Source organism: Varroa jacobsoni, unplaced genomic scaffold, assembly GCF_002532875.2.
Source record: "Varroa jacobsoni isolate VJ856 unplaced genomic scaffold, vjacob_1.0 scaffold_341, whole genome shotgun sequence".
In the NCBI taxonomy this organism is placed as follows: domain Eukaryota; kingdom Metazoa; phylum Arthropoda; class Arachnida; order Mesostigmata; family Varroidae; genus Varroa; species Varroa jacobsoni.
Window position 1 is genome coordinate 206,757 of NW_019213243.1, and position 26,407 is coordinate 233,163.

Genomic DNA, 26,407 nt, shown 5'->3' on the forward strand with positions numbered 1-26,407 from the left:
GATTCAACGGCGTAACTAACAGAGACGTCTTAATGCAATTACATGCTTAAAATCTAATAGTTATACTATTTATTGTGCTCACCCAAGTATTTTTTTTACTGCAACATTCCTTTTTTTGGTTAACTACATTTGCCATTCTTAATTAATATCAGGACACTTTATAGTAGGCTTGTTACTTAATATTATAGAAATACAGAGATGGCATTAGCGCTATTATTACAAATGCGTTCTAAGAATAAACCCACTCTCTATTGCAATAATTGGCATATCTCCTGCTACTTTCAGATGCGTAAAATGTGGACCTACCGATTGTCAAGAGGCTTGCCAAACTCCACATATGTCTCTACTGAATGAGATGTTACGGAAGTTCATATGGAGAAAATTAACCTTAAAATTACATACGTCTTACCTATGGGGTAGCAAGCGACCGAATGGGAAGTGATCTACGATCTAAACATTTCTAACAGTCATTTTTCGATACGCACTATTATCGCACTGCGGGAATTGGGTTAAACAATTATGCTTTGACATTGACATTTTGTACAGAACTAACACATGAGCATACAGGCATGCCTTTTAGGTGTGATACCATTAGCGAATCGCATTAGCCTTAACCATTCATGTATATATATCGTTATGATAATAGGATGCGCATATATTTTTGTCACATTCAGAATTCAGAAATATTTAAAATATCGCCAAAACTAGAAAAATGACTGTATCCTATTACTCAAATAGAAATTGAAATGATCGACAGAACTATATTTTCCAAACTGATGAACAACTTCAATGGACTTTTAGATTTAGAGGTTTGACTGGCAACGACTCAAGGAACGAAAATCCGATGCGGGGATTTTCATTGTTTCGGCACGTAAAATGTCGACGAAGCCATAGCAGGACAAAGGCATTTTTGACGATGGATTGATCGAGCCTTCATCTCCAATAAAGCTGTGATTGCTGATAGTCACACTTTTATGCCGTACGTTCAAATACTCATCTTCTAACACAACTTTTTCCAAATGAAAAGGGTATCCATATAGTTAAGTCCGCGCATTCTTGTTCAAAATATTCGTCCTATAAAGATAACAATCAAAGACTGTGGTATCACAGGGAAATTTTTTAAAAAATTATTTTCGTATCGTTATTATACGTAATGCATGATCCCATTATTTTTGTGATCGGCTTATATTTATTTAAGGATCGCCGAAACAGTTTGTCCTTTCCTTCTGGAATAGTGAAATAAGCTTGCTCTTCTATCATCATTGTCATGATCATTGTTATAAATAGACATTTTCTTTAAGTCAAAAATAAATATTTTACGAGCAAAGTTGCGACTTTATGTATTTTATGGAAATACGTACCGTACCGTTAATTTTATTTACTATTACGAATATCCCCATTGCTTCCGAAACGGGTATTTCGCGTTAACCGATGATCTATAGCTAACGCTACCATTTTAATAAATACATTGCATTGCCCTTAACATAATAAAAAGCTCTTTTCATTTCTATAGTTCATTCTGTCTGGTTTCAAACCTCAATCACTGTCTTCATCTCTTGTAGAACTCGGCCCCGATCAAGCTATTGTTGCTTATCGATCGAGCCAGAATTGTGGTGCATGATTCTGGACAATATAGCTGTATCAATTGACACCATGGTGGTGTTAAAAAAGCGGGGATTTGCGGCCCCCACTAGTCCATGATGAGATAGCTAAGGTGTGAACAATTCGAAAGATTTGATTAACCCTTTTAGGGCAACCTAACAGCGAAATTGCTACTGAAGGCGGAAATCGAGAGCCTCTTTCGTATGGAGCTCACGCCAAATCACTTTATTGTGCATAGTAGTCGAGTTATATGTGCAGGAGCAGATTCATAAAATACCATAATCAACAGCTTGTACAGATTTACAATATCCTTCTGCCTCCATTATTTGTTTCGATTTTTACTATAACTCTTACCGTGCAATTCAGGTTTTGGCACCATTTACTAAAACTGTGCTATTCATTTTTTGAAGGCATGCTAACTTCCTTGTAAGCTACGAATCGTTCGATCGTGCGCCTTGTATCTACTGCGCTAAACTAGCATCCTTTGTTACATCCACAAGCACAGTGCAGAAAATATGCACACGGAAAGATCATTGTGTCACGTTCTATGACGATGGTACATAATCATTCTCGTCACTTAATTATTTAATTTATATATGACAGATAGTAAATGAAGATATACTGGTCGATGTACTCTTTATCGCCGTCTTCGATTAAACGGTTTTTGATATTTCTATGATATGTATTTGCGGCTTCTATGAACTAGAGATAAAATTTAGCGACACTCGAAGTGTTTTACTCGTCCTGCGACTTTTCCTTCTCGTCTTTCCCGCTGTCTTTTTTCTCCTTCTTCTTGAGGTCACTGGTACTCGTATTGTTGATGTCGAAATTTAGTTTATTTGTCGGCTTTGTGCCGAGCTTCTTCTGTAATTCCTGCTCACTGCCAATGAATTGAATTTCCGCATTTTTGAACAATTTGTTAAACTCATCCACGGTCATTCGAATGTAGCCCGGTGGCGGGTCATGGTGGGCTGGTGCATAGTAAGCATGGTAGAGTTGGGCATTACCCGTGGTCTTGCTGTCGCCCTCCTTTGTCTGAATCGGCTGAAAATGAATAGCGCCTGCTCCGGCAGAAATCTCGTCCTCGTCCTGGGTGGCCTGCTTTTTAGCTTCGTCCTCAGCGTTATGTGTCGGAACATGCGCCTCCGGTCGGAACACTGGAGCGGGCATTGAATCGACCTTATTGCTACTGCTACCGACAGAACCTGCAACATTGCCTCTGTCACTCTGTTGGTTATTGTGATTTGTTTTCAGTCTGAGAGAGTTAAGGTCAGACGCTAACAGTGGTATTCCTGGTTTTGCATCCTGGATCAGAATGTCAGCTGGCCCAACGGTATGAGCGGGCGGCTCCGTTGAGCTGGGTGGTGATAAATAAGGATCATCGACAGGCCATGCGGAACCCTCGTTGGCGTTGATGTGGCTGTCAACTACTGTGGGTGTGAATGTTGTCGTTGTTGTAGTTTTATGGGAGAGATCGTCGTAGTATTCAGAGCCGGCAACGTTTGCCAGACCGTGTTTGTCGGTAATCAAACCGCCCCCATCATTAGCGATGTTTTGAAGAGGATCTACAGTAATCGGATGATTCTTACTCGCAGAACTTAGCTCGGCTTCGAGTGAGGGCGCTGCAACAGATTATACAGACTGTTATAGGTGAGGTTTGTCGAGATCATGAAAGCCAATATAGAAAAAATGTTGACAAATTCAGGTAGTTGACAATATCAGCAATGAAGTGGAATTCTTTTGAAACTTACTTATCCTAGAAATATCTTTGGCATGCATTCAGGGAGCTCTGATATAGTTGAGTAGCTTCTGAAAGTGCTGTTTTGTGCACTGAACATACATTCTTTATTTTTAGGACTAAAACAGATTGGAAATGATGCCGCATATCATGTATTTACCAGCACATAATACCTAATCAATTATTCCTCTATTCAGACGAAGTGTTCGACTCTTTATTGTATATTCATTTTTAACCCGGGTCAATTTGTTGCTATTGGGGTGTACTGTATTTGGACTGATGGAATAATCCACGGCGGTCAAAGAGCTGCTGTAATTACAATAAATAACTAAAGAAAGTTAGAAAAGTATTTTGGAATACGTTAAATTTAATATCGACTATCAGAATCGTTCGAGCTAAGTACGGAATTTGAAACGAATTATTTACCTCACACATAAATATAATGCATGGATAAACTGGAAGAATATCGAATTCTCTATTTTTAGCATGTAACGAAAAATTGTACAGGCCCCTTTTATACCACCTATTCTAATTAATCGAGTACTACAGATATGTGATACTGCTTTGTAAAGACCGTCGAATAATCACAAAAGGTAATTTTTCTCTATGATCTGTTAGCGGTCTAATGAAAATGACACATGTCACTCCGACAAAATATAATGAGAAAATAAAGCAAGCATATTACAAACAATAGACATCCCGTAACGCCGTACACAACGATTTATGCTACATAAACGAGCACAGTGAGTTAGTGAAGACAAAAAACAACACCCCGATAACGTACAACATTATTAGTAACGTGGCGTGTCATGATTTATTTGTACGATACTGTTAATTGCATAAAACAGACTGTGGCGTTAACGCGAGCGATTGGCTCGACGAAACACGTATATACATTACCGGTAGACACACAAGCATTACATAGGACAGCCGATAAGCAGAGTTACAAAACAGAAATGGACGGAACGATTTGAATAAGAGAAGATGAAACATAAGCTAAAAATTGTCTGAATAATCTTACTTGTACAGCATAAAAGACACCTATACAGAGAAAGAACAGAGAGCACAAAGAGCATATATGTACAGGCACCGCAAAGACGTTGATCCGATGCTTCCTGATTATAATACCTAACCTCGTCTATGTAACCACATCCCAAATAGAGCATGTTGATGCTATTGCTGCATGTTATCTAATCGTTTCGTGTAGCATTTTGTTATTAATCTGCTTTATACCGAATAAAATATACGGAAAAAGAAGTGTAGATAATTATAATATACCGCTTCGACACATCGACCATTCATGGTTGATCCATAGTATTTACGATCAGCCTATAAATGACGCCACAGATACTATTATTGGGAACTATGGATGTTTACACCCTGATGGCCTAAAATAAGCAGAGTGAACGATGGCGTTGACTATTTCTATTTGGCGCATATAATGGGCCATCAAATTTTTCATGGTGAGTTGACCATGAATTTTTCGTAATTGACTCTCTCATTATTATTATTAGGGTCATATGGAAATTTTTTTGTCGTACATATATACCAATTAGTCCATGTGGAATGCCTCTATACTTCATTTAATTTCGTAACCAAAATAGAACTGTGGAGCATTAAGCATACAGTATGCAGATAAATACTGTTTATTCAATGTCTCTAGCGTGTACGAATCGCTTAAGGTATGGTGACGCACAGATATGGCAGCGTTCAAATCAATGATACTTTGCACCAACGGATACAGTCTTTATCTCTGTCTATATGCAGCACTACTTCAATGATCTCTGTGCGACGTCTAATCTAAAACATATTAATGGTCCGTATCTGCAAACTGCAATGGGAATATCGATGAGATCGGGTAGCTTGGAGGAGCACATTTAGCGCTTCTACGACAAGAATAAAGGCTCTGTCCAAAAACTGGTGATATAACGGTTGTCATCCTCCCACGAAGCGTTCCATGCTAACTCACCAGATGGGGAATGGTCATGAGACTTTGTATCTGATAAGTGGACCTTAGCGTCGGGCTTCGAATGCTGTGCGGCAAAATGCGATCCGTCATGCACCGACGAGTGAGGAGGATGGTTGTGAACGGAGGTCTCCGATGGTGTAACCATTTCCTGAGTCGATAGAACCTTCGTCTTTTCAGACAGATGGATCTCTGGAGCAGGAATCGGGATCTTGGCTGCGGGCGCTACTGTGGGACGCTTCCTCTTGCGTTTATGATGATGGTGTATATGTACATGCTCTTGTGGAAAGATCGATGAGTGGTCCTTTTCCACGGCTTGCTCAGCAGCTTGTTCGGCCAAGCTAAGCTTTGAGGCCGTGGAGGTTACCGAAGTCGGCAAGGGCTAAAAATAGCACACGATAACAGTATAATTCGTTTTTATTTTACCATATAAGATACCCCTTAGAGAGTAAATTTAGCAAGTTTTTTATCGCATAAACGGGACGCTAAACTAAGCGTCGGAAAGGATCGGATTATAGTTGCCATGTAGCTCTCAAAAAATCATACATAGCGACTCCTAGAGTCTGTTCAATATTCGGCCAATGGCACTTTGATATGTATCGCATGAACAATACCAACTGGATCTTTATTAGTTTAGACTTTGACACACTGACATTGTTCGTTTATGCGGGTGAAACAGAGCTGATTCCGATAGGTGACAATGGTGATCAATATTTCAGAGAATCGCGGCTTATCTAGCGTAATTAAACTTATTAACTTTTAACATAGGGTATCTGCTTCCTAAGGCATACCACATATACGGTACAGCCGTGACTTTCACGAAGCAATACACTTTGTTCGCAGAGTACCTATTGGTTGGAGACGAAACCCTTGACAGGACAAATATACGTGTTATATGGAACGAGCAAAACGAATCGATAAATACATGGCATTTGTGGACATGAATTGACTCAGTCTGGCACAGATAATTTAATGTGTTATTAGAAATCCTGCTCATGTACACATCTCATGTACATAGTTCAGCTATCACCTTCATCGGTTCCGAGGTGACCTTGATGCCCACACTAAAAATGTTCGTAAGTGTATATATGTCTGTGTGTAGGGTACAGAATATAAAATATATGTTGGCAATAAGTGAATTATATAAGATAACTGCATTATTTGAGGGTTGTAAGACATTTACGTGCCCGTATCGTCATTTTCTCATTGCAGATAGAATTTGAGTAATCGTTTGCATTTTATTTTTGCCACGAATAGTTATTAATCTAGTAAGTCTGCCATCTCTACAGCAATCGTAATTCTACTTTTTTTTTCTTTTTTCTTCCTAAGGATAAAACCTACCTTTTCAAAGCTTTCTATACGGTATCGATTAGTGCAGTAAACGCCAGATAAAACAAAGAGACTTTGAAGGAACTGATTGACTCTCAAAAAATATAATGATACAAATACGAAACGCGAGTGTTTGCTTATTAGCAGTTCCCTATTTAATAGTTAGTCGAGCAAAATTACCCTACCGCTGAATGCTCACAAGCGAATCTGAGTCAAGCTGTTGTTTTTGATTTACAGAAATGGGCGTAACCATTGGACAATTGACCTTTCTACAGATCAAACTATCCTACCTTATTCCTTTTGCGTGTCCGCAGCCTCGTGACACTGTGTGGCCTCTGGAACCCTTCGGCGTTCAAATGGACTCCCCCATGTCCATGGGAGGCACTAGCTATTGGGGTCACGTGTTCGGTTACTGGTGCACGGTCCTGGTGGTATAACACCTCACCACTTGTTGTTGAAGGAACCACCTAAGCATGCAAGATGGTTATAAGATGGCAGACGCAATCACACTTTCAATCGTAATAAATACGACAATGATAGAACATACCGTGTTATTTGAAAAGATCACCGTCATTCTCACTCACCAAGAATTCAAAGTAAGTAATAAAGTTTACGAGGAACAAGGTTACGTGACGGAAAGAAATCTATATTTAAGGCAATGCAAAAGCATATACTAATGCTAGCATCTTGTTAGCAGTCTGTTGTTCTTTTCGTACAGGGTTAAGGGGATATTGTTAAATATGTTTATTACTATGTCAAGGTTATTCAGTCAGTTATATAACACATCTTAGTGGATTGTAGTTTTTGTGTAAACAAAGAAAATTATTATTGTGTTTTTTAGATTCCAAGGTACGTAAAAGTTGCGTTAGTAGCTCAGCAAACTCTTTGGCAGTACATACCTTATCTCTGACGGTGCCTTGATGCCTCTTTGGAGGCGAGGGAAGAGCTCCAAAAGTGACTGGTGGTGATGCTTGTGCACTTTGGTGAAAGTTGGGCGCGGGCATTGGGTCACGGTGGTACGTTGGAGGCTTTACTTGGGTCTGCGGTGGCGGAACTTCTGGAACAAATGGACCATGGGGAACATCGATCGCGGGTGCCATTGGTGACGAATTGAAGTGAGGGACACGGTTATTGTCGTCGCTAATATGTTGCTTACGGCCTGACAGGATATCGGCTAGAAGAAGAGCAGTCTCTGGTGACAGGTTGGGCGGTATCCGACCGGTTGTCTTGAGTTCGGTTAGAAGACTGTCAATGACATGCGGTGGTGGTAATCCTGAACCTATTGATGAGCTCGGAGCAACGGGTTGTACCTGCTCGGGTCGCTTAACAGGTCTCGTTGGTGGCGGGCCACTCACAACCGGCTCTTGCGCAAACTGATTATTACCGGAACTAAATTCAGCGCCGCCAGGGATAACATGCTGCCCAATTGAGGGTGTGCCTGGATATTGGCTATCAAGAGGACCGCTGACTTTTTCAAAATTCGTAATGGGAGGAGTTGGAACGAACGACTGAATGCCCTGGAAGTCGTTGTTCTGAAACGTTGATGACTGCGGGAGATTTTGTGCGAATGAAAAGCTGTTTATGGAGCCTTGGGCCTCGTAGGGAACATTTTGGTTCACAAACCCAAATGGCCCTCCGATGCTCGGCTTTGCAGGACTAGGTCGCCTGCGAAAGGGATTCCAAATCTGTCGGCGTACTCGAGACTTCGGCTCATTGGATGAGCTAGATTTCGCTTCCCATCGTGCTGCTTTAACAGCCAGCTCCCCAAATCCCTTAAGAATTCCATATGATAACCGAGGGCTAGGAAAATGTGCGTCATGGGGTATCATTGCTTTTATCTCTACAGGCTGTTCGATTGTGGCTTCAACCTTGGCAGATGAAGAACCATCGGTAGCCGATGGAATTTGGCTGTTTGCTTGTGACCCCACTTTTTCCGCAAGTGTATCTTTACCTGGGAAATTCGTTACTAAAATTTTAGTTATTTGTTCTTTGAGGGAGAGTATCGATTTAGGGCTGAGAAAGTGCGGCTCGTCAGGATCTATTTCAGTATTATTGCTGGCTTGACCCTGAGACCTTTCAGTAGCAAGGGCTTGATGGATATCTTTGGCTTCTTTAATAGCGATTTTCGAATTTAAAAAATTATCCTCTTTATCGCTCTTTGTTTTTTTCCTTCCTATAGTTGAAGCATTTTCGGGTTTGTTTGGACCTAGCAGTTCCTTAGCAAGTGCTTCCGTTAAATCCTTTCCACTATCAAAGATAGTTTTGGGGCTAAAGAAGTGAGCCTTTTGGTTTTCGAGTTTCGCACCGCTTGTCACTTCTGTGGCACTTGATGCCTCGGTCGTGGTACGCAGCGCCTTAGTTTGTTCCTGCCGTTCTCTGATGGTCAGTGCTTCCGCAATGCCCTTTGCTAATGAGAAAATGCTTTTGGCACTGAGGTAGTGAGGCTCCTCGTCACTTGGCGTAATCCTGTCACCTTTTGCTTCATCAAGAGCTTCGCTTTTAATATACTCCTGTTCTTTGGAAGGCTCACTTTCAATAAGCTTGCCAGTCATATAATTACTGACAGCAGTTTCTGTTGGAATCGCATTACCAGTGCTGCTCAAACTGCGCTTTGACCGTCTTAAGGAGGCACCAATCTTTTTTTTACGAAGTTTTTTTTTGACAGAATCACGGATATCAATATTCACTTCGCGATGAGTATCCAATGTTTGGGGATTTTCGAACCCAGCGTGCAATGATGTTGACCGGATTTTTCGAGGCCCTAAATATATCAATGGACCTCATATTAAAATCGAGGAGATACAAACCTGAAATTTCAATCTAAGCAAGACATATTTCTGCAAATATACAAAATTCTGGAATATATGCTCTCCATCTACCTAAAATACTCGTAATCACGTATCGTCTAACAATATCAACAGCAAGTAAAGTACGAGAGATCCTCGATTTATTCTTATGACTTTTGCCCCTTCATTAACGCAAACTAATAAAAATTCAAATTAAATCTTTTGAGCCGATTCTATGTTTGCTTCAACAGCTAAATAGTTACATAGGGTGACACATTTAAACAAACGTTTTGAATTTTACGTCTAGTACAGTAAGTGTTGAGCTTTGCTTTAGAAAACTGGTCTTCAATACCGAAGCGTGTCTATGTCCGATTTCGAATCCAGTTTAACAGGCTAACATGCATCATCCCGAGACCCACTTTGAATCCACTCCATTCGAGTTGGGGTCCTTCAGTTTACTTAGGCGCAAACCAATTACTGGTGCCGCTGCGTCATTACAAAGACACCAGATCGGAACACCAAATTATCCGTTATTATTGTATAGAAACTAAAAATAAACTGGAGCCTACGAGCTATTAAAGGCCGAAAATCGACCAAAAAAAATTAACAGCAAATAATTTAAAAGAAACGATTGAGATGTCCGAATGTGTCAAACGATTGAGATACTCACCTCTCCCATGGAGGAATATTAACGGCTGAAATCCACAGTCCCAGCATCCGGGTTCACTCCTAAGGAAATCCTCGAGTCCGAGAAAATGGAATGATGACACTTTATTCGAAGAAGCCACTTCTAAGTCTCCCGCGTTGTCCAACTAAAAAAAAAAAAGTAATAGGTATTTGAAAGGTTTTTATGGTTATCAAGAAACAGTCGTAAGTATTCAGGACATCACAGCGCCACTGAGCTCTTTGAGAAGGGTAATGAAAAACATTCATAAGGCTAATAAACCTATAGGATTCTCTATAGCTGTACCGTTGCGTATAATTATATTTATTTACTGCTCCAAAGACTAGCTGCTCGAATTCGGAAGAGCCAATGCTAAGTTTCCTTAAAAGCCTATGGCACAAGTAAAGCTCAAGCGGCAGTAATATTTAATTACGATAACTTTGTGTCGGTAAAACAGCACCGGAGTTTGTGCGGCGTGTATATATCTGTTTATATTAACCTCAAACGTACAAAGAATCACGCATTCATGAATGAAGACGTTAAAAAATGATTAAAAAAAAAATCATTGGCTTGCGTCAGTTTGCATAGAATATCCATCTGTTTGACAGAATCCCGGTTCAAACGATTCGCATGGCATATTGTTGATTGTGTATTGTTATCTGCCGTAGGGTAAATACGTCGAAACTATATTTACATACTAAATACGAACGATTATCGCACGTTCGCCAATCTTCAGTAGGCGTTGTCGTTGAGTAGTAAACAACAGCGCCATTGGACAAAGGTCTGAAGATCGACTTGAAGCTAGTAAAAAATAAAACATAAAACGAAGAATAAAGAACCGAAGCCTGTCCCATGCCTACATATATATTATGACAAGGAACGCATTTGCCATTAAAGTAAATTCTGGGCCCATCTCTCGAGTGGCGTTCAGCTGATAGCTCGGCGACTGTTGTATCAACTGCCATGATGCGTCTGTGGCTAAATCCTGAATCGTTGCACTGCCATCACCCGTTCGATTCAACTGCGACGAACAATACTTCTGACCTATATGCCCTGCGACAAACTGTGTTACAGTATCGAGGCCTGATGCTAGACCCCGATATAGCTTCTAGAAAAAGGCCAGCTGCGAAGCCGGCTCGCACGGTCTGTACTGGGACGTTTTATACATAATGCATATCGTTCTTTATACTTGTCTGATTGCTCATCGACGCCGGGGGCTATAGCGGCAAGTATATTAACCGAACAAGCCATACGTACACACATGTATATCTATATGTGTAGAGTCGCGGTCATATCCAAGTAGAACTAAAGGATCGACGAGAAACGAATACGAGCTCTCCTACAGCGAAAGCAATAGCAATCGTAGTAGTTGCTGTTGTTATAATAGCGATGATGGCGGTCAAAGCGTATAATGATGATGCTACCGTGCATGTGCCCTACGCGGCGTCCTTTTTGTCCAGTATTTAATGTTCAGTTTCCACAACACCCTTTAATTATACCGGTACCAAAATGCATCACTGCGGCAGATATGGTGGCACACATACACGCATACACCGAGCGATTATTGCAGATGCGAGAACATTATACCAACGGTAAGGAAGAAAAAGTAACAACAAAAAATTTGCGTAAACACATTCGATACTTGTATCTTGAACGGAAGTGCCCGAAAATGCTGAGAATGAAATGGCGGTGGCGGTGACATCTGCATTGTGTTTCCGACAGTTGTCTTTGTGTTACTATTAGTATTCTAGCCATGACACACGTACTACTGTCTGCGTGGAAGCGACGGGCGAACCCCTTCGTGGCAGTCGTTGATGAGAACGTCATATTGATTTCCTGTTTTGCCGAGTCCGGGTAAATGAACGCAAGCACGTGCGCACGCAGACGGACGCATACGAAGCCTACGGGCATCACCATAAGTCTTCACCTCAACAACGCTTCGTTTCGATAGAACGGCGCTCAACGTAGTAGCGCTTCTTGCCTGCTACCTACGGCTGATTTCAATTGCTAGTGAATGTATATGAATGGAGTTGCTGACTGGTGATTACTGTTGCTCAACTTGTCGGCTATAGCAAACTGGAAGAAGGAACCCAAGATGCAGTCGAACGAATCTAGTTTTTACACTATCAGCAGCGACGGTGGTCATCGAAGTGGTCGCGGGTAATGGCTGCGTTGCCAAGTGCAAGAACGACACACAGACGCACTTATATATCAACAGAGCATCACGAGACACACAGATACGAACTCAGATAGCTCAATATATACATACATCGGATGTCGTTGTTGCCACAGGCCAATGATCAAAACCGATTGAACAGATAATAGTAACACATGATCGAAGTATGAGCGGGACAGGATCTCTTGAATGATACCGATCATTCTTTATGATTCCTTCATATCCCGAATTACCGACAAGCTATACGGCGTTGACGAAGGGAACAAGACACATATATTTTCAGTGATCTGCGGCGTCACGGAGGATGCGCAAAAACCCCTTTGGGAACAACTGGAAATTCTGCCAATTTATATATATACACATATATAAAGCTTTATATAAGAGCTTTATGTTCTTACATGTAGACTGTAAGCTATGTGTATACCGACCGCTTTTATATGAGCCAGAAAAATCTGGACATAATTCACAGCTAGAAGCATAAAGTAGAATAGGGATCAACGTTTGTTTAGTAGTATTAGGTTTTATTATATACATAATTATAATTTTAATATTTCATTGTAAGTCTCGCTTTATTTGTTTTTCTTCTAACTTTATGTATGCATCTTGGGTTAAACGTCTATCAAAATAAAACTTTTCCGCTTTCAGTTTCGGTTCTTTCCTTTTTACCTCATTTGGTCCTTTGCCTTCGTCATCGCGGAAGAGATTTCTTGCAATCCGTCGATAGAATCCCTTTGGTGTTTGAAGAGGCCGCCAACCGCCATATTCCCAGTCCATAATGCCACTGAGTTCACCTGAATTCAAGGTACGTCCTTGTCGGCTGTCACTTTTGAGCCGATTTTCTCGCTCAATTCGCCGAGGCCCCGTCATCGATGTATCTAACGCTCCGTTGACGCCGACAGCACTGACAAACAAAGCAATTGTCACCAACGCATCGACGGCTATGGCTGTCACCAACATGGCGCTGGTCGCCCTCGCCTTCATCATCTGTTAACACACCATTGAACAAACCCAAACACGAAACGAGTTTTTTTATGGTTTAGTAATTGGGATAACCAAAAACACTAGCGGATAAAAACGTACGTCAACTAGCGTCATCATTATTATTGTGAACTGGTCGAGGCGGCACCGAATGACTTTGCATCATATATGTCGAAAGCTCCGCCCTACGTAAAAGCGAACACTACTATTTTTGCTAAGTTAGCTTTGGCAGAGATATATAATGGGGCAACCTAAGTTCTACAAGCTCTCGAGTTTGATATATGTGCAGTATTATAAATATAAGTGAATTAGGCTACTCTGTCCAAACTAATATCGTGTGTTGGGCACGTTGGCAGTTCACTAGTGAGCAAGGTAAACAAAATGTACGCTCGACAAGGGCAAATCTGCCATTTTTCTGGCTTATTTGTCCCCTACGTAGTCTATCGAGTATACGTTATGTCAATATCATTTTGCCATAGTACGAACGGTAGAACTTACGCCCATTATGCCTTATATATGTTCTTACTCAGAATTGCAGTTCTATTGTTACTCATGTTTTTGGAAGGAAAACTCTATAAGAAAAAATCGAAGGGCACTATGTCAGACGAAGACGGCAACAAACCCATGCATGCGCGATACGGTTCCTTTAGGTCCATAGGGTGGTTGCCCGTCAGTAACATTAGGAATCTGCCGTGCCCAAATAGTGATACTTTCATTCGCTTGCTCGTCCAATTAGACCACGGCACAAGTAACAAATTCTCATTGCAAAATCGCAACTATATTGCATAGACTGATCGACCCGTGCAACAAGCGTGCGACACTTCGCATCGTCTACAGGCTTGAGACCTGAGACTAGGTGAAGCTCACAAAATCAAACAGCTAGATTTTCATGTAGCTTACGTCAGGATGAAACCAATCGGTGAAACATTTAGGTGATCGGATTCCTCAACATGCTCCCATCGCATTCGCAGATAAAGTTCACGCTATTATTTTTTTTATAATATTTATAGAGGTCAGCCTGTTATATTGACCCTATTCAGATCAATAACACCAGGTACGACAACTTTACCAGCAGCAAAGAGGACGTAGCAATCTCGATCTTTTCTAGGTTTTACGATTTTCCTAAATCAATATAGGAACTATCTGCAACCCTTATTGCAATGAAAATGACAATAAGGGAAGCATTTACAGAATAAACTATTGGGCAGGTAGCCCGTTTCCAATAGCGCGGGCGAATCGTTCGCCAGTACAATTCTTCCTTTTACATTTTCGCTAGGGTCCTTTTCACTAGCGACCCAGCCGAATAACGACATTATAACGATGTTCATTCGCGTGTAACCTAAAACAATAATAAAGCATGTAATAGTGGCATTGCTCGGTTCGAAAAACGATTACTCGTCTGCTGGTGCTACGGGTGCCCGAATGTTCTAATGATCCTAAAGTCCACTTGAAGATGATCCCCGCAAGAAAAAATTCGATAGAAGATGCAGGCATCATTCGTACGCTTGTGTATTTGGTTTCTGTTTCGACACTGGAGCATGTTGTGAACCGGCCTAAACGGGTCATTCAGATCACAGTGTACGACAACAGACCATTGAAGACCTATAAGTTAGTTTAGCCGGATGCATCATAGCCGCGGTTACTGCACAGTAAGATATTATATTCGCTTTCGATACATTCGTCCCTGCTGCTGCCGATACCGCAGGAGTCGCGATCATTCTGGTAACAACACCAGCGTCCGTTTTCGCGCCAGCCATGATGGATTTGGTGACGTTTCTTTTTTTGGCATAAAAGCGATGATCTCCCCGCCGAAAGAGAAGTGGAAATGTAGGTTGCAGTTTTCCTGCTTGTCTTTTATTGCTGCCTCTGCTATGTTCTACGAAAGCACGAAGCCAACTGTTGTTATTACTGTCTTTGGACGTTCACGGTCTTTGGCGATTTCATTGAGTAAAACCGGCACAACTAACGACCCAAAGGCATTGCCAAAGAACGACCGCTGATAACGAGGATAACATCGGCTTGCTACCGCGTCAGCGGTGGTAGCGTATCGCATGATCACATCACTATATGTATATATATACATATATATATCATATATAGTATGTATATATTGTTGCTACCGCTGGTGTAATAACCATTATAAGACAACGGGAACGCTTTACCTCCGACTATGTTCTCGCAAGAAAGCGTCAACAAGATTTGTATATAGATTAACATATAGAAGAACGTTTGGGCCCAAACGGAGACTTACTCGACCGTCAGTCGCCGTAGCGATAGTAACGATAATTTTGGAACTGAGGTGCCGTCGTGAAGCTATGCAAAAGGAACACGGAGAGCGGGGCGGCATCGCTGAGAATTTTTGGAATGGCGAGTGGATGGATAGGGTGTTTCGAAGTTGAGCCGAGTGGGACTGAGTGGTACACGGAGTCGATGATGGCGATGTTAACGCGGGGCGGATGCGTGCCAAAAACGCCAAGCGAAGTGTGGGACTCATGCGAAATGTGTCTCCGATCTTAGACGGAATATGTTGCCTGCTTAGGACAAATTTCGATCGGTGATTACGGCGAATTGCGATGTGAAACAGCGACGGCGTGACTGGGCCGATCGGTTGTAGGGGACAGTGTTCCGTCAATGACGGAACTTCGCCTTTCGCTTCGGCTGGTTTTTAACATTATTTAGAAGTTGTTTGTTTCTTACTAAAAAGACACGCTAGTCTGCGCGCCAACGGTAGTTGCAGCTTTAGAATATGCTTTGTCGAAATTTTCAATACGAAGCAGTTCCTTTGTGACAGAAATCTAAATGACATGATTTAGTCGTCCTATGGTATCGCTGCTTCTCTGAATCAGGGAATTTTATACGACTGATACAGATATAGAAGCTTCAATATAAGACTATATTACGTGTGTAACTAATTATTGTGTAACTTGGGAGGTTAGGCAAAGAAAAGTGTACAAGACGTTCCTCGGGCAGCGTGTCGTGATCGAAATATAACGACTCACTTATAGCATAGAATAGAAAACAATGGAATATCGCTTTTTAGCCGATAGCTCTATTAAAATAACGGTCCTTTTTGGTCTCTAGCAAGCTGTGACGTCGGTCTGGTAATTAATAAACGACCAAAAACAAACGCTTCCTCGTTAACCTGCAATACGCTTGCGACTGTAATGCCATTCCTTTTCATCGCCACAACCAGACTACCATTTTTTCTACATATACTGTGTTTTTTTGTAATTCATTAATATTATCTCTTCTGAAGCCCTGTGCTGTTTAGATTTGTACTACTATGAGCTATACGCAGCTGACGATCAATGCGCTCCTACGCTTCTTTCGAAGGGGGATAGTTGTCGGAATTTTTCAATGGCCTAAGCGCTCTCACATTCTCAAAACTATTCATTATCTTGAGCAATTATTCATTGAAGACGGCAAACAAAAATATCCCTGTCCTGTCATTGTGAAAAATATTATGTACATCATTATTATTACTGTCTAAGTGCTTAAAATAAGAATCGGATCTACGTTGTCGCGTGTGATATACTGCGATTATACGTGAGGTCGCTGCGTTCGTTTGTTAGCTGTGAGCAGTTGGAGCAAGTAGTAAGTAGGCAGAGGATAAGGCTGACAGCTTAATGGGTAACGTGCTTGCCTTAGGGGCACGTAGTGGCCTAGGTTCAATATTGGCATAGGTACATTTCGGTCCATGTTGGAAGGCAGCAGTCTCTGAAGTAACTGGCTAACGGCGGTGCCAGCCGTAGAGCTCAAAAATCTATTTCGAAGGTAGAAAAAAGGTTTTGGTATCCATAGATAATATATACAGTTTGTCGTCTCAGATAAATGAAAAGTTGTTGGCCGGACGATTCGGTTTGCACATGTAGATCGAGATAGCAATGTTAATCCTATTTATTATGGCAGTTTTAGGATTTTTGGAAATTATACAATAATTCTGGTATAATTAAACGGCCACTGTTTTTCTTCAATATATTATTCATTTATGCACGATGGCCATACAACGGTCAAGTCAACTGGCGTATTGCTACGACTCTTAGTAAATTTCTTTACATAACACAAGATACATTTGCTCATCGCTGAATTTTCGTTCTAACTTCTCTCTCGACTGGATTCAATTCGATTCATTCATGGCTGCGACACTCGCCAGCTCAGACCATAGTCTTTCTACACAAAACGCATGCCAGATGGAGACATTCTCACGTAGCTTATGTTCAACAAAAACATTGATTTCAAATTGGTTTTATTATCTTCGAAAGTATTGTGTAAATTTCTCTACTTTTGTCTTCTGCTAGAGCATTTGTGTGAATATTTGTGTTGCAACGGGCCCATTCGAAAGGCTATGAATAAGGCGGCAATTTTTGAAATTTTTTGGTCTTCCCCATTTGCAGTGTCCAACATGTGCCAATTGTTTACGTTTGTGTTCCTCGTTTAAAAGTTGTTATTATTATTAGTATTATGCAATATCTGTAAATGGGGAACGTTATAAAAGCAAATGAAATTCGTGACTGTTTAGCCAGCGGCTTCCACGAGGGTGCGACTAGTCTGTAGTAGTCCACGTTGCAATAATGAATTTTGCGAGATATCTTCACACATCATTATCTGTTCGACCAGGGTTTGCTGACGATTCTACCGCTGGTTTTTTGTGCTTCTGACGTTGCTCCATCTGTTATAGGCGTCCATCACACAACAGCAGTATCAGTTATGTATGAGAGAATATTTTAAAGTAGTCATTGTCTGCCTATCGAAACAAGCCATTGTAGGCAGATACGTTGAAACTTACACATACCAATAGGAGTACCCCTTATGATCGGGCATGTAATTTGTTGCATTTGTCACCTCTTTTATCGACAACACTTTGTGTTGTCTGTGCGTGTATGCTTGTCATAGCTTTTTTGTAAAGAACACTACCGATCTATATCACGACAAAAATATAGGCAATCTGCTACGTTTATGGAAATTAGATCTGTAATTTAGCTTTATAACCTATATAAATTATCTATCATATAGAGCTATAACTTAAAAAAAAGTGTGTCCACAAAGAATATCTATAAATTTTGTTTTACAGCCCTTACGTTATTTTTAAACGGTGGTAAGATATTCTTTAGATATAAGATTTCGTTCACCAGACTGAACAATGACACAAACAAAAGGTCTTGATAAAAAAAAATGCATTCAAAACGAGCCACTTGAGTTCATATGTGAACAAAGATCACTCCGCTTTTCCGCTTTTCTGTGGCAACAAAAACTTTCCGCGCTGCCATAATATAAAGCGTCATACAACGACAATCAAGATACTTTCCAAAAACATCAAAGTTTAAATTTGTCGAAACAGAGCTAACCAACGAAAAAGTTATCAGTTTCAGCAAAATTCCTAATGTTTTTGTCTAACATTTTTACTATACGAAGGTTGAGCAATTAGGCCCTCAAACATCATTTGCGCCAGGAATAGGAATATAACTATTAGTCAAGACGCACAACTTTGAATGAAACTATTTAAATACCGTTAGGGCGAGATCTGTGGGTTTGGTTTGTCAAGCCAAGATATATGCCTCAATGTTTTGCCCTGTGGCATTAGATTCAACCTTCTTTGAACATATCTACATTTCGACTGGTTCTTATCGTTATTAGCATTATTATATGCTTATCATTATAGTCCATAGATAACGCCTGTCGCAAAAGGGTCTTGACGAATGTTCTGGTGCCATGGCAGACGATAGGCTCAATCGTTTGAGATTATCTTCAGATTTTGGCGATGGGCGGATTATGAAGGCCGGCTAGTAGACGTAGTGATAAGTTCTCGAACGTCGTTTAGCATCTTAGACCAAATACTTCTCTTTGAAATATCTGAGCTTGTGTGTCATTTCGTATAAGTCGACCAGAGACTGATGGGTAAGCCATTAGATCTTTCCTTCTATTTTTTTCCGTGTTTTACATCCTGTATTCACATGCCGTTAGACATCACTTAAGACAGCTGGCCGCTTGCAGCACCGAAATGTGTCTACGCCCGGATTTCAACTTAGACCATCATACATTTCTAACTTTATCACGCCAAGACGTTACCTATTGCACTAACACGTAGACAAATTTTTTGGCATAGTCACCACAATTATAAGATGACATGCCAAAAGAAAGTGTAACTTCGCATCAATTTTGTACGTAATAATTGTTTTTTAGAAATATGGCAATTTTTTTTAACACCACTATATTGTCCAAAGCCATATTTCTATCATAGATATGGATAGAGAGTAGAATGCTAGTAGCCATTAGAACTAAAAAGTATCTTTACGGTCCCCCGGGAATGCAACCTCTCGGCATTCATTTGTCATTTGGCGTCTACCGTTGTAGTATGCAACTTAAGCTAGCCAATAAAAGACGCGCCACTCATATACGCACGCCGTATAGACTATATATATATATATAATGTTTTCGGTATAAAACGTAGTGTAACAAGTATGTGCTAATTTGAAACAGCGCTCTTTAAAGGTCTATTAAGCGCACATGTTAAATACATCCATGATGTACACACTTGAGAAAGCCTAAATCAGCTTTTCTCTTTCCCCTTGCTCATCCATCCTTTATCGTTTTTTCCTTCTCAGATCCTTGCTGTACATAGCTTACTATTCTGTATATAGCTTTGATCGATAATACTGCTTATTGGTTCTTCTGCGATCTGCTTAGAACGTGTGCTGCGTATGAAATTACGGAATTTTCAGCAAAAACAGAGTGCTTCAGTTATTCGTGTGCAATTGGACTATATTGACTTTGTGTGAGGCGTAGTCTTGTCCTGTGTCATTGTGTCGACGTCAGCAACAGCTTGAAAACTGAACAATTACATTGCAGCATTGGCTATAAACCGGTTACTATGCCGCAGTATTGACGCTGCACCGGTGGTGTCATACCACGTTTCTTGCGATCTCGGCCGTTCATCGAAAAAAACGCAGAAAGAATACTGCCGCTACGAGTACTTTTAATCATCGAAGTAGAATGTATCTCGTCGTCGAAGCGGGAACTTATTTGCTTTTAACCATCACCGTCTTCGACGAAGTACGTCGCTAGCAAAACGAAAAACCCGGTTATTATATGCCAGTACCAGTACCGCAAAGTAGAGGCCCAGCAGGGAGACTCGCGCTTTGCTACCGCTGCTTCGACGTCAGAGAACCGGCAGTGTTGATGATGACGGTGGCAGCTGTATGCACCGTGTGAAAGTGGTCACAAGCATCACATGAGTTTATATAGTGACGCCAGATGGCGTGGCATTCAGATGACGCATTCAGAATCACTGAGAAATGTTACTGCTTCCGCTGTTGCTTGTAATGCTACTACTGCTGGTCGTGTTTTTGTTGCTACTGGGCGAACGACGTTGGCGGGGAGAGCAGAGAAACGAGCCCTACTCCCTTTGTTTCGCCTCCGGTACGTCGTCTGCTAGTAGCCGTTTGCCGTTGGCATTAACAGGAAACTCTGTATGCGTTTTCCTTTGCAATTGGCGGTTCTGTTTAAATTGTATAGACAAGATGGTGTTAAGCTGCAAACAGACCCGGCAGGATGTTCCGTTCTGCGGATCATAAAGGTTTCATATATATGTGTGGACATATTGTAGGATAGCTGGACTGACGAATTTCAAAATGACTAATGATAGGTACAATAATGAGTTTAGTGACAATAAAAACGACGGTATATCGAAATGTGGAAAAATAAGCACATTCACATTACTTTCTCCTTGCCGTATCAATGCTGAGAATCTTTAGCGAATCAATATACGAGATAGCTCAACAAAATAAATATAATATGGAAGGGATCAGGAATCTAAACTCATGAACGAAAGACAGAAAATTTTAGATCTACCGACGCCTATCGTCACTTCGTGTTTGTGTACAACATTTCTTAAGAACGTTTTACACAATTCGCGCGCCGTGAGTTGCTTCATATCTTTTTGTGCCGAATTTAAGTTTAGGATCGCCTTTGTTGCATTAAAGGAAAAAATGTTCAACGCAACGGGTGAAGAAGTTAAGCAAGTATGGCAAGGTAATGATTCTTATTACTGATATCTTTGGATGAGGTTTCGGGTCTTAGATGATAAAATGGTGCATACTGCTTTTTTCGGCTACGCCTCCGCGATGATGACACAGTGATGAATGCGTGTACTTAGCAACCGAACGGGTACAGAGGTGCCTGGGTACAAATTTGTAGAACATCGAAACCTGCCAACAAAAATATAAAGAATAGGAAAAACAACAAGTTTCTCCGCCTGGTCGTATAGAATGTGTAACGTACCGCAATAAAGGAGGAGTTTGATAACTTCTCAACTCAACTTGAATGGGCCATATTTCATCGAAAGATTTTTCAAAGAAGGTTGCTCTATCTACGAAGCGAAGATTATGCACTCGAAGGTACCTTATAAAGCGTCAGTCCAAGCATACGATGCAGTACGTCTCAAGCGTACGATAAAAGTACGCAGCCAGACATGTAGCCGGAATTAAAACTTAGTTTTTTAATTGTGCTCCGAACTGTTACTATTCGTGTTCAGTGCTACGGGGTTACCTTTAAGAATTATAAGGCTATTATATACTGAACCGTTAAATTTGCTAGCTAATAAAAACCACCTGCGCTGAACATATTTTATCTACTCGAACCGCCAGACAACGAGCCCTCTTCATGTCGCATTTGGGAATTGTATTTATGTACTGTTAACTTTACTCCAAATATCTGTCGTACTGCTAGATATATTTACTTAAACGACATAAGCGGTAGAAGCCTTTGAGCAATTTTCGTTACTGTTATTGTGTATTAAGTTCCCCGATGACCCTATAATGTGGCACCGTACATAGAGTTGCTGTCTCAGCTGACATTGCTATTGCATCATCTGTAGCTGCAGTTACGACAGCAGCAGAAGCAGCGGTGAATATACTTGGTTCAATGACATAATAAATAGGGCTCGTGCTGCACCTATGAATTCGAGGCATGACCTTCTGTGACCTCGTACAGTAAAAACGCGATGATGTAAAAAAAAAGTGAGAGTGATAGTTTATCTTGAGATGTCCAACCTTTGCCTCAAGTAGATCGGCCTGCGGCGAACCACTGATCATAAATGGGCCGCCGGGTGAATGGGTTATTTGAACGTTTTCTGCTTAGTTTTCCGAAGTTTGACATAACCCTGGCTGCGTACTTAGAAATAACAATAAATGAGTATTTTGTTGCAGTTTGACAAGTCAGCAACAAAGAATAACTTCTATTTTTGACCACAAGTGTCGCAATTGGTAAAAGGTGAGCAAACTGTGTCATCAAAAGTGTATAATCAGGTGGCGTCTTAAAATTTCTAGCGTTTCACCTCTATTCGAATTAATTAGCAGCTAGATACGCCGCAGGAAAATGTATCCTGCCCAGTAACAATACAATTAGTAGTTCGATTAGAGATATTTTTATGTACTCCTAGTACACACAATAGTTCAAAAACTAATGCTGAAAGATTGTCACACACATTATTTCTGTTTTTTCTGAGGTTTTTCTGTTAGGTATTATTTGCTGGGACAACTTAACGATCGTGTGTGAAAACATTGAAAAACGGAAAGTAGTAGTTATATTATGGAATGTGCTATAATAGTGAAGCTTTTGCGGCGCCAGTATTTGCACGGCAAGGAACCTGCTACTTATTTTCAACTACAATAAAGTTTCGTCCCTTAAGGAGATTCCTAGGCCAACATCTTGCATTAATGATTGGCTGTTGTAACTTCACACATGTGACAAGGTCCAAGTTCGTTAACAGTATGAACTGTTTTAGGGATTGACGGACGACACACGTTACAAAACAAAGAGAGCGTCCACGAAACAAAGAGAACGGTACGTCTCAAGGCCTCCTCTCGATACTATAATACTTGTTGCCGGCCGATAATGATATTATGACATGCCCTATTAATGAAACGCATTGGTGGAGCCGCTTTTTTCTCGTTTAGAGACCCTTCCGTCACAAACACGAACCTTTGATACGTCAGTGCAAACATTTTTTTAGAATATGTATATTATTACACTTTCATCGTGGTATATTTTAGATATGACAGTTAAGGTGAACTAGCAGCAACTAATTATCGAAAATATAGTATTATAACTGTTTTACGTTTGTCCAAAGTATCGCGTCTATTTTTCCTACAGATCGTATTGGCTCGGGAACTTAATTCCTTAGCCTTCCCTTAACTTGATCCCTTAGATTTTTTTAAATTCCCAACGTAAAGGGCTCTTTCGTACTGTATAAACTATCGAATAGCTTAAGAAACACTAACCTCAGCGTCTTATAGCTTCGATATTTGTATTAAATAGGAACGTAGCTCATTTTATGGCATATAGCTTTGAATCAGTTAAACATAGGAGTCTGTTAGTGCTTCCATTGTCTTGTGCCATTTTAGGCTCCGATTCACTAGAGAAGTCAACAACAGAGTATAAGTTAGAACGCTATGATTTAACAAGTAACTTCCATGAACTTACCTCTACAGCGTTCCGAGTCTTTTTATTAGACCTTCACCTCTCGAATAAAGAAGAATCCAAAAGCTGCCTCACTACTCGTGCCTTTCAGACCAAAGAAAAATTGTCCTTGTTCACGTTACAGATGTAGTCCTTTTTGGTCAGTTATGTGTAGATGCACTTTTTGTCCACCCTTTGAGCGTAAGTTTACACACGCCCTATTTTAGGACCCTATAACACGTTGATCTGTGTGTTTTTTTCTGCTTTCTTTTTTCTGCTATTTTATGGCTCGACAACGGACTTCGTTTTGATACGATGGTGGACAATCTCTAGTGAAATGGCTATCGTCGTCGGAAAAGTTCTTCTCGTGTCTTTCCTTGTTCCAGATTATCTCAGTCGTTACTGTCGTAGCCCGAAAATCCGGACTCAGTCGCGTCTTCTCACAGAGCCAACAATTAAGTTAGTCAGCCGAATGTAGGCAGCTAAATAAATAGGTTTGCCTGACGTCTTTGCGTACATGCATCCGCAAACCAGACACAGTTTGTGGCAACAACTATCAACGTGGTGCCGAACTGCGGGGTCTGAATCGAAGAACGTCGGCGTGTTGCAGAGAGGAGGTATAACAGCACATAGCTGAGGGAGCTTCTAGCCCCGACAGAGGCAGACGTAAACGTAGACGCAGAACACAAATTGCGACTGCGTAGAAGGAACGGCATCGCTACCAGCACTGGGGTGACGCCGCCGTCATCAGCATTCTATGACCCAGAAACAAGGACTTTCATTGGTTCGATCGTTCCTTGGTTCGTCCATCGAAGACGGGCACCGGCGTTTGCGACAAAACATCATAATATGTCCTTCGATCTATCGCCCGGCGGGCAACTCACGCAAATAATTTCTTTAAATTGTCCCTATATATATATATATATATATGTACAAAGGCAAAGGAAACGAGGGTACTGTAGGAGCAATAGCGGCCATGGCAGCAGCAGTGTTCGCAGCTCCAGAGAACGAAGGAACAGACAAAGGAAATGAACATGAGTTCGAACTAAGACGACAAAGGTAACTGAGAAAGAGCAAAACTATAATCACGGAGATAGACTAATAATTATGATGAAGCTTTAAGGGAATTTATAACCTATTTATTTAATGTTCGAAATAGAAAATTGATTTTGACAAAGCATTTTGTAGCGACAAAAATAATAGAATGGTTTCACCAACTCAACCAACTTCTCCCCCCCGCCCCGCCCCATTTTCCGTCTCAGTGATCGACGGTTGGTCGGCAGTTCTCTTAACCTGCAGTAGCTTCATCGCAGTCGTCGCGCTGTATCTTCCCACCTCCAGGGTTTGATGGTGTCTGTCACGACACGGTTTTTGGAATCTAAAAGAATCCGTAATTGGATCGATGGGGGCCTTTTAGACAATCTGAATTGGGCCTGAATCCACCGTCACCAAAGACGTCGAGCGCTGTCCGGTAACGGAAAGAAATACTGACGGAAGAAAACACGCGTCTGAGATGACGTCGTTTATACACATATCGCACGTGGACGTACAGACACAAAGACCGCATTTGATGCAGGCTAACACCGAGCTGACGGCCGCCTGGTTGTCTCCGAAAAGATCAGTTGCCCACACGACTCATTGACATAAATGCATTGAATATTGGAGAAAGCCTGAGAGGATACAGTTTTTTTACATTTTCTTGTCGATAGTTCCAAATATATATTAACATTTGTTATAAAGCCTAGGAAACAAACAAATAAGCCACGCAGTCGTAGGTAAATTGCTTCCATAGCTGGGGCTTATGCTGTTGTCCGCGGAGCAACTAACATAAATGCTTAAATCGCAGTGCGAATTCACCGTTGGTTTCTACCTACTCAAGCATTTAAGGCGCATTTTTAAACAATTATTAATCATATACCCGGTTTTACCACCTTAAGTATACCTTAATTTTGCATAAATGTTTTGTTAGCAAAGGCCGCCTTATTCGAAATACTCATTTTTGAATAAATATTTCTAATAAAACATATACAGACTATTAAGTCAGAATATTTCTGTCTGCTAAAGGAGGAACGTATCCACTACCGACCAAGACTATATTACGAACGCTGACGGATTGGATATAAGCCATAGATTTCGACAGTGGATATCATGCTAAGTAGGCAGCAGGAAGCCGGAAAGCTGACACAATCTAAGTTACGGTAACATCTAGTTTTGTAATATTGTTTTCATATCTTTTCAAATAAATGATACTTTAACGCAAGGAAACCTCGATTTTTCATCTGCCCACTTTATTCGAAGCTCGTGTTCATTTTGTCTTGGGTCGTGAGGACAAAATGGTCATTTCGAAGCTTTTAAGATTCATATTGTGAAAGCAAACGCCATGTAGTCATACTCCATAGGTAGGAGCCCAGCTGCTATTTAAGCATAGCAGTTTCAGATTATGCCACTCATTTCTCAATTCCAAAAATTGAAAAATCTCCATTTTGATGAGATATTCTTATATATGGATGAATAACTCTGTAGACGAAGTACGCTTAAGTGGTAATTTTCACTTTTATGGACAGATACTATTTAACGAAACCGGACTCTACAAACTTATGAGAGAAACGTATGAGATTTTAATTTATACGTTAAGTTGCTTCGTACATATAATTAACGAATAAGAAAGAGTCCATATACAAAGCAGGGCGCCAATGTGATAGAAGTCTAGTTA

General features: G+C 40.8%; 1 protein-coding gene and 1 long non-coding RNA gene across 4 annotated transcripts; one reads left to right on the forward strand and one right to left on the reverse strand.

The window, feature by feature from the left end:
• Window positions 1-45: 45 nt before the first annotated feature.
• On the reverse strand, window positions 46-24,032 carry LOC111259532 (uncharacterized). Its single transcript, XM_022831622.2, has 7 exons — window positions 23,719-24,032; window positions 12,928-13,245; window positions 10,092-10,233; window positions 7,535-9,396; window positions 6,926-7,102; window positions 5,310-5,688; window positions 46-3,224 (listed from the first exon to the last, which is right to left on the reverse strand). Exons 2-7 carry the CDS (start codon window positions 13,243-13,245, stop codon window positions 2,338-2,340), a joined length of 3,765 nt encoding a protein of 1,254 aa, XP_022687357.1. The 5' UTR covers window positions 23,719-24,032; the 3' UTR covers window positions 46-2,337.
• LOC111259535 (uncharacterized) lies at window positions 19,786-25,970 on the forward strand. Of its 3 annotated transcripts, XR_002679690.2 has the most exons (4): window positions 19,791-22,506; window positions 23,021-23,079; window positions 24,028-24,753; window positions 25,759-25,970. It is a non-coding gene; the product is annotated as an uncharacterized LOC111259535 (long non-coding RNA). The 3 variants fall into 3 exon arrangements; XR_015310632.1 differs by having other exon boundaries at window positions 19,786-23,079; window positions 24,957-25,970; XR_015310631.1 differs by having other exon boundaries at window positions 19,787-23,079.
• Window positions 25,971-26,407: the final 437 nt, after the last annotated feature.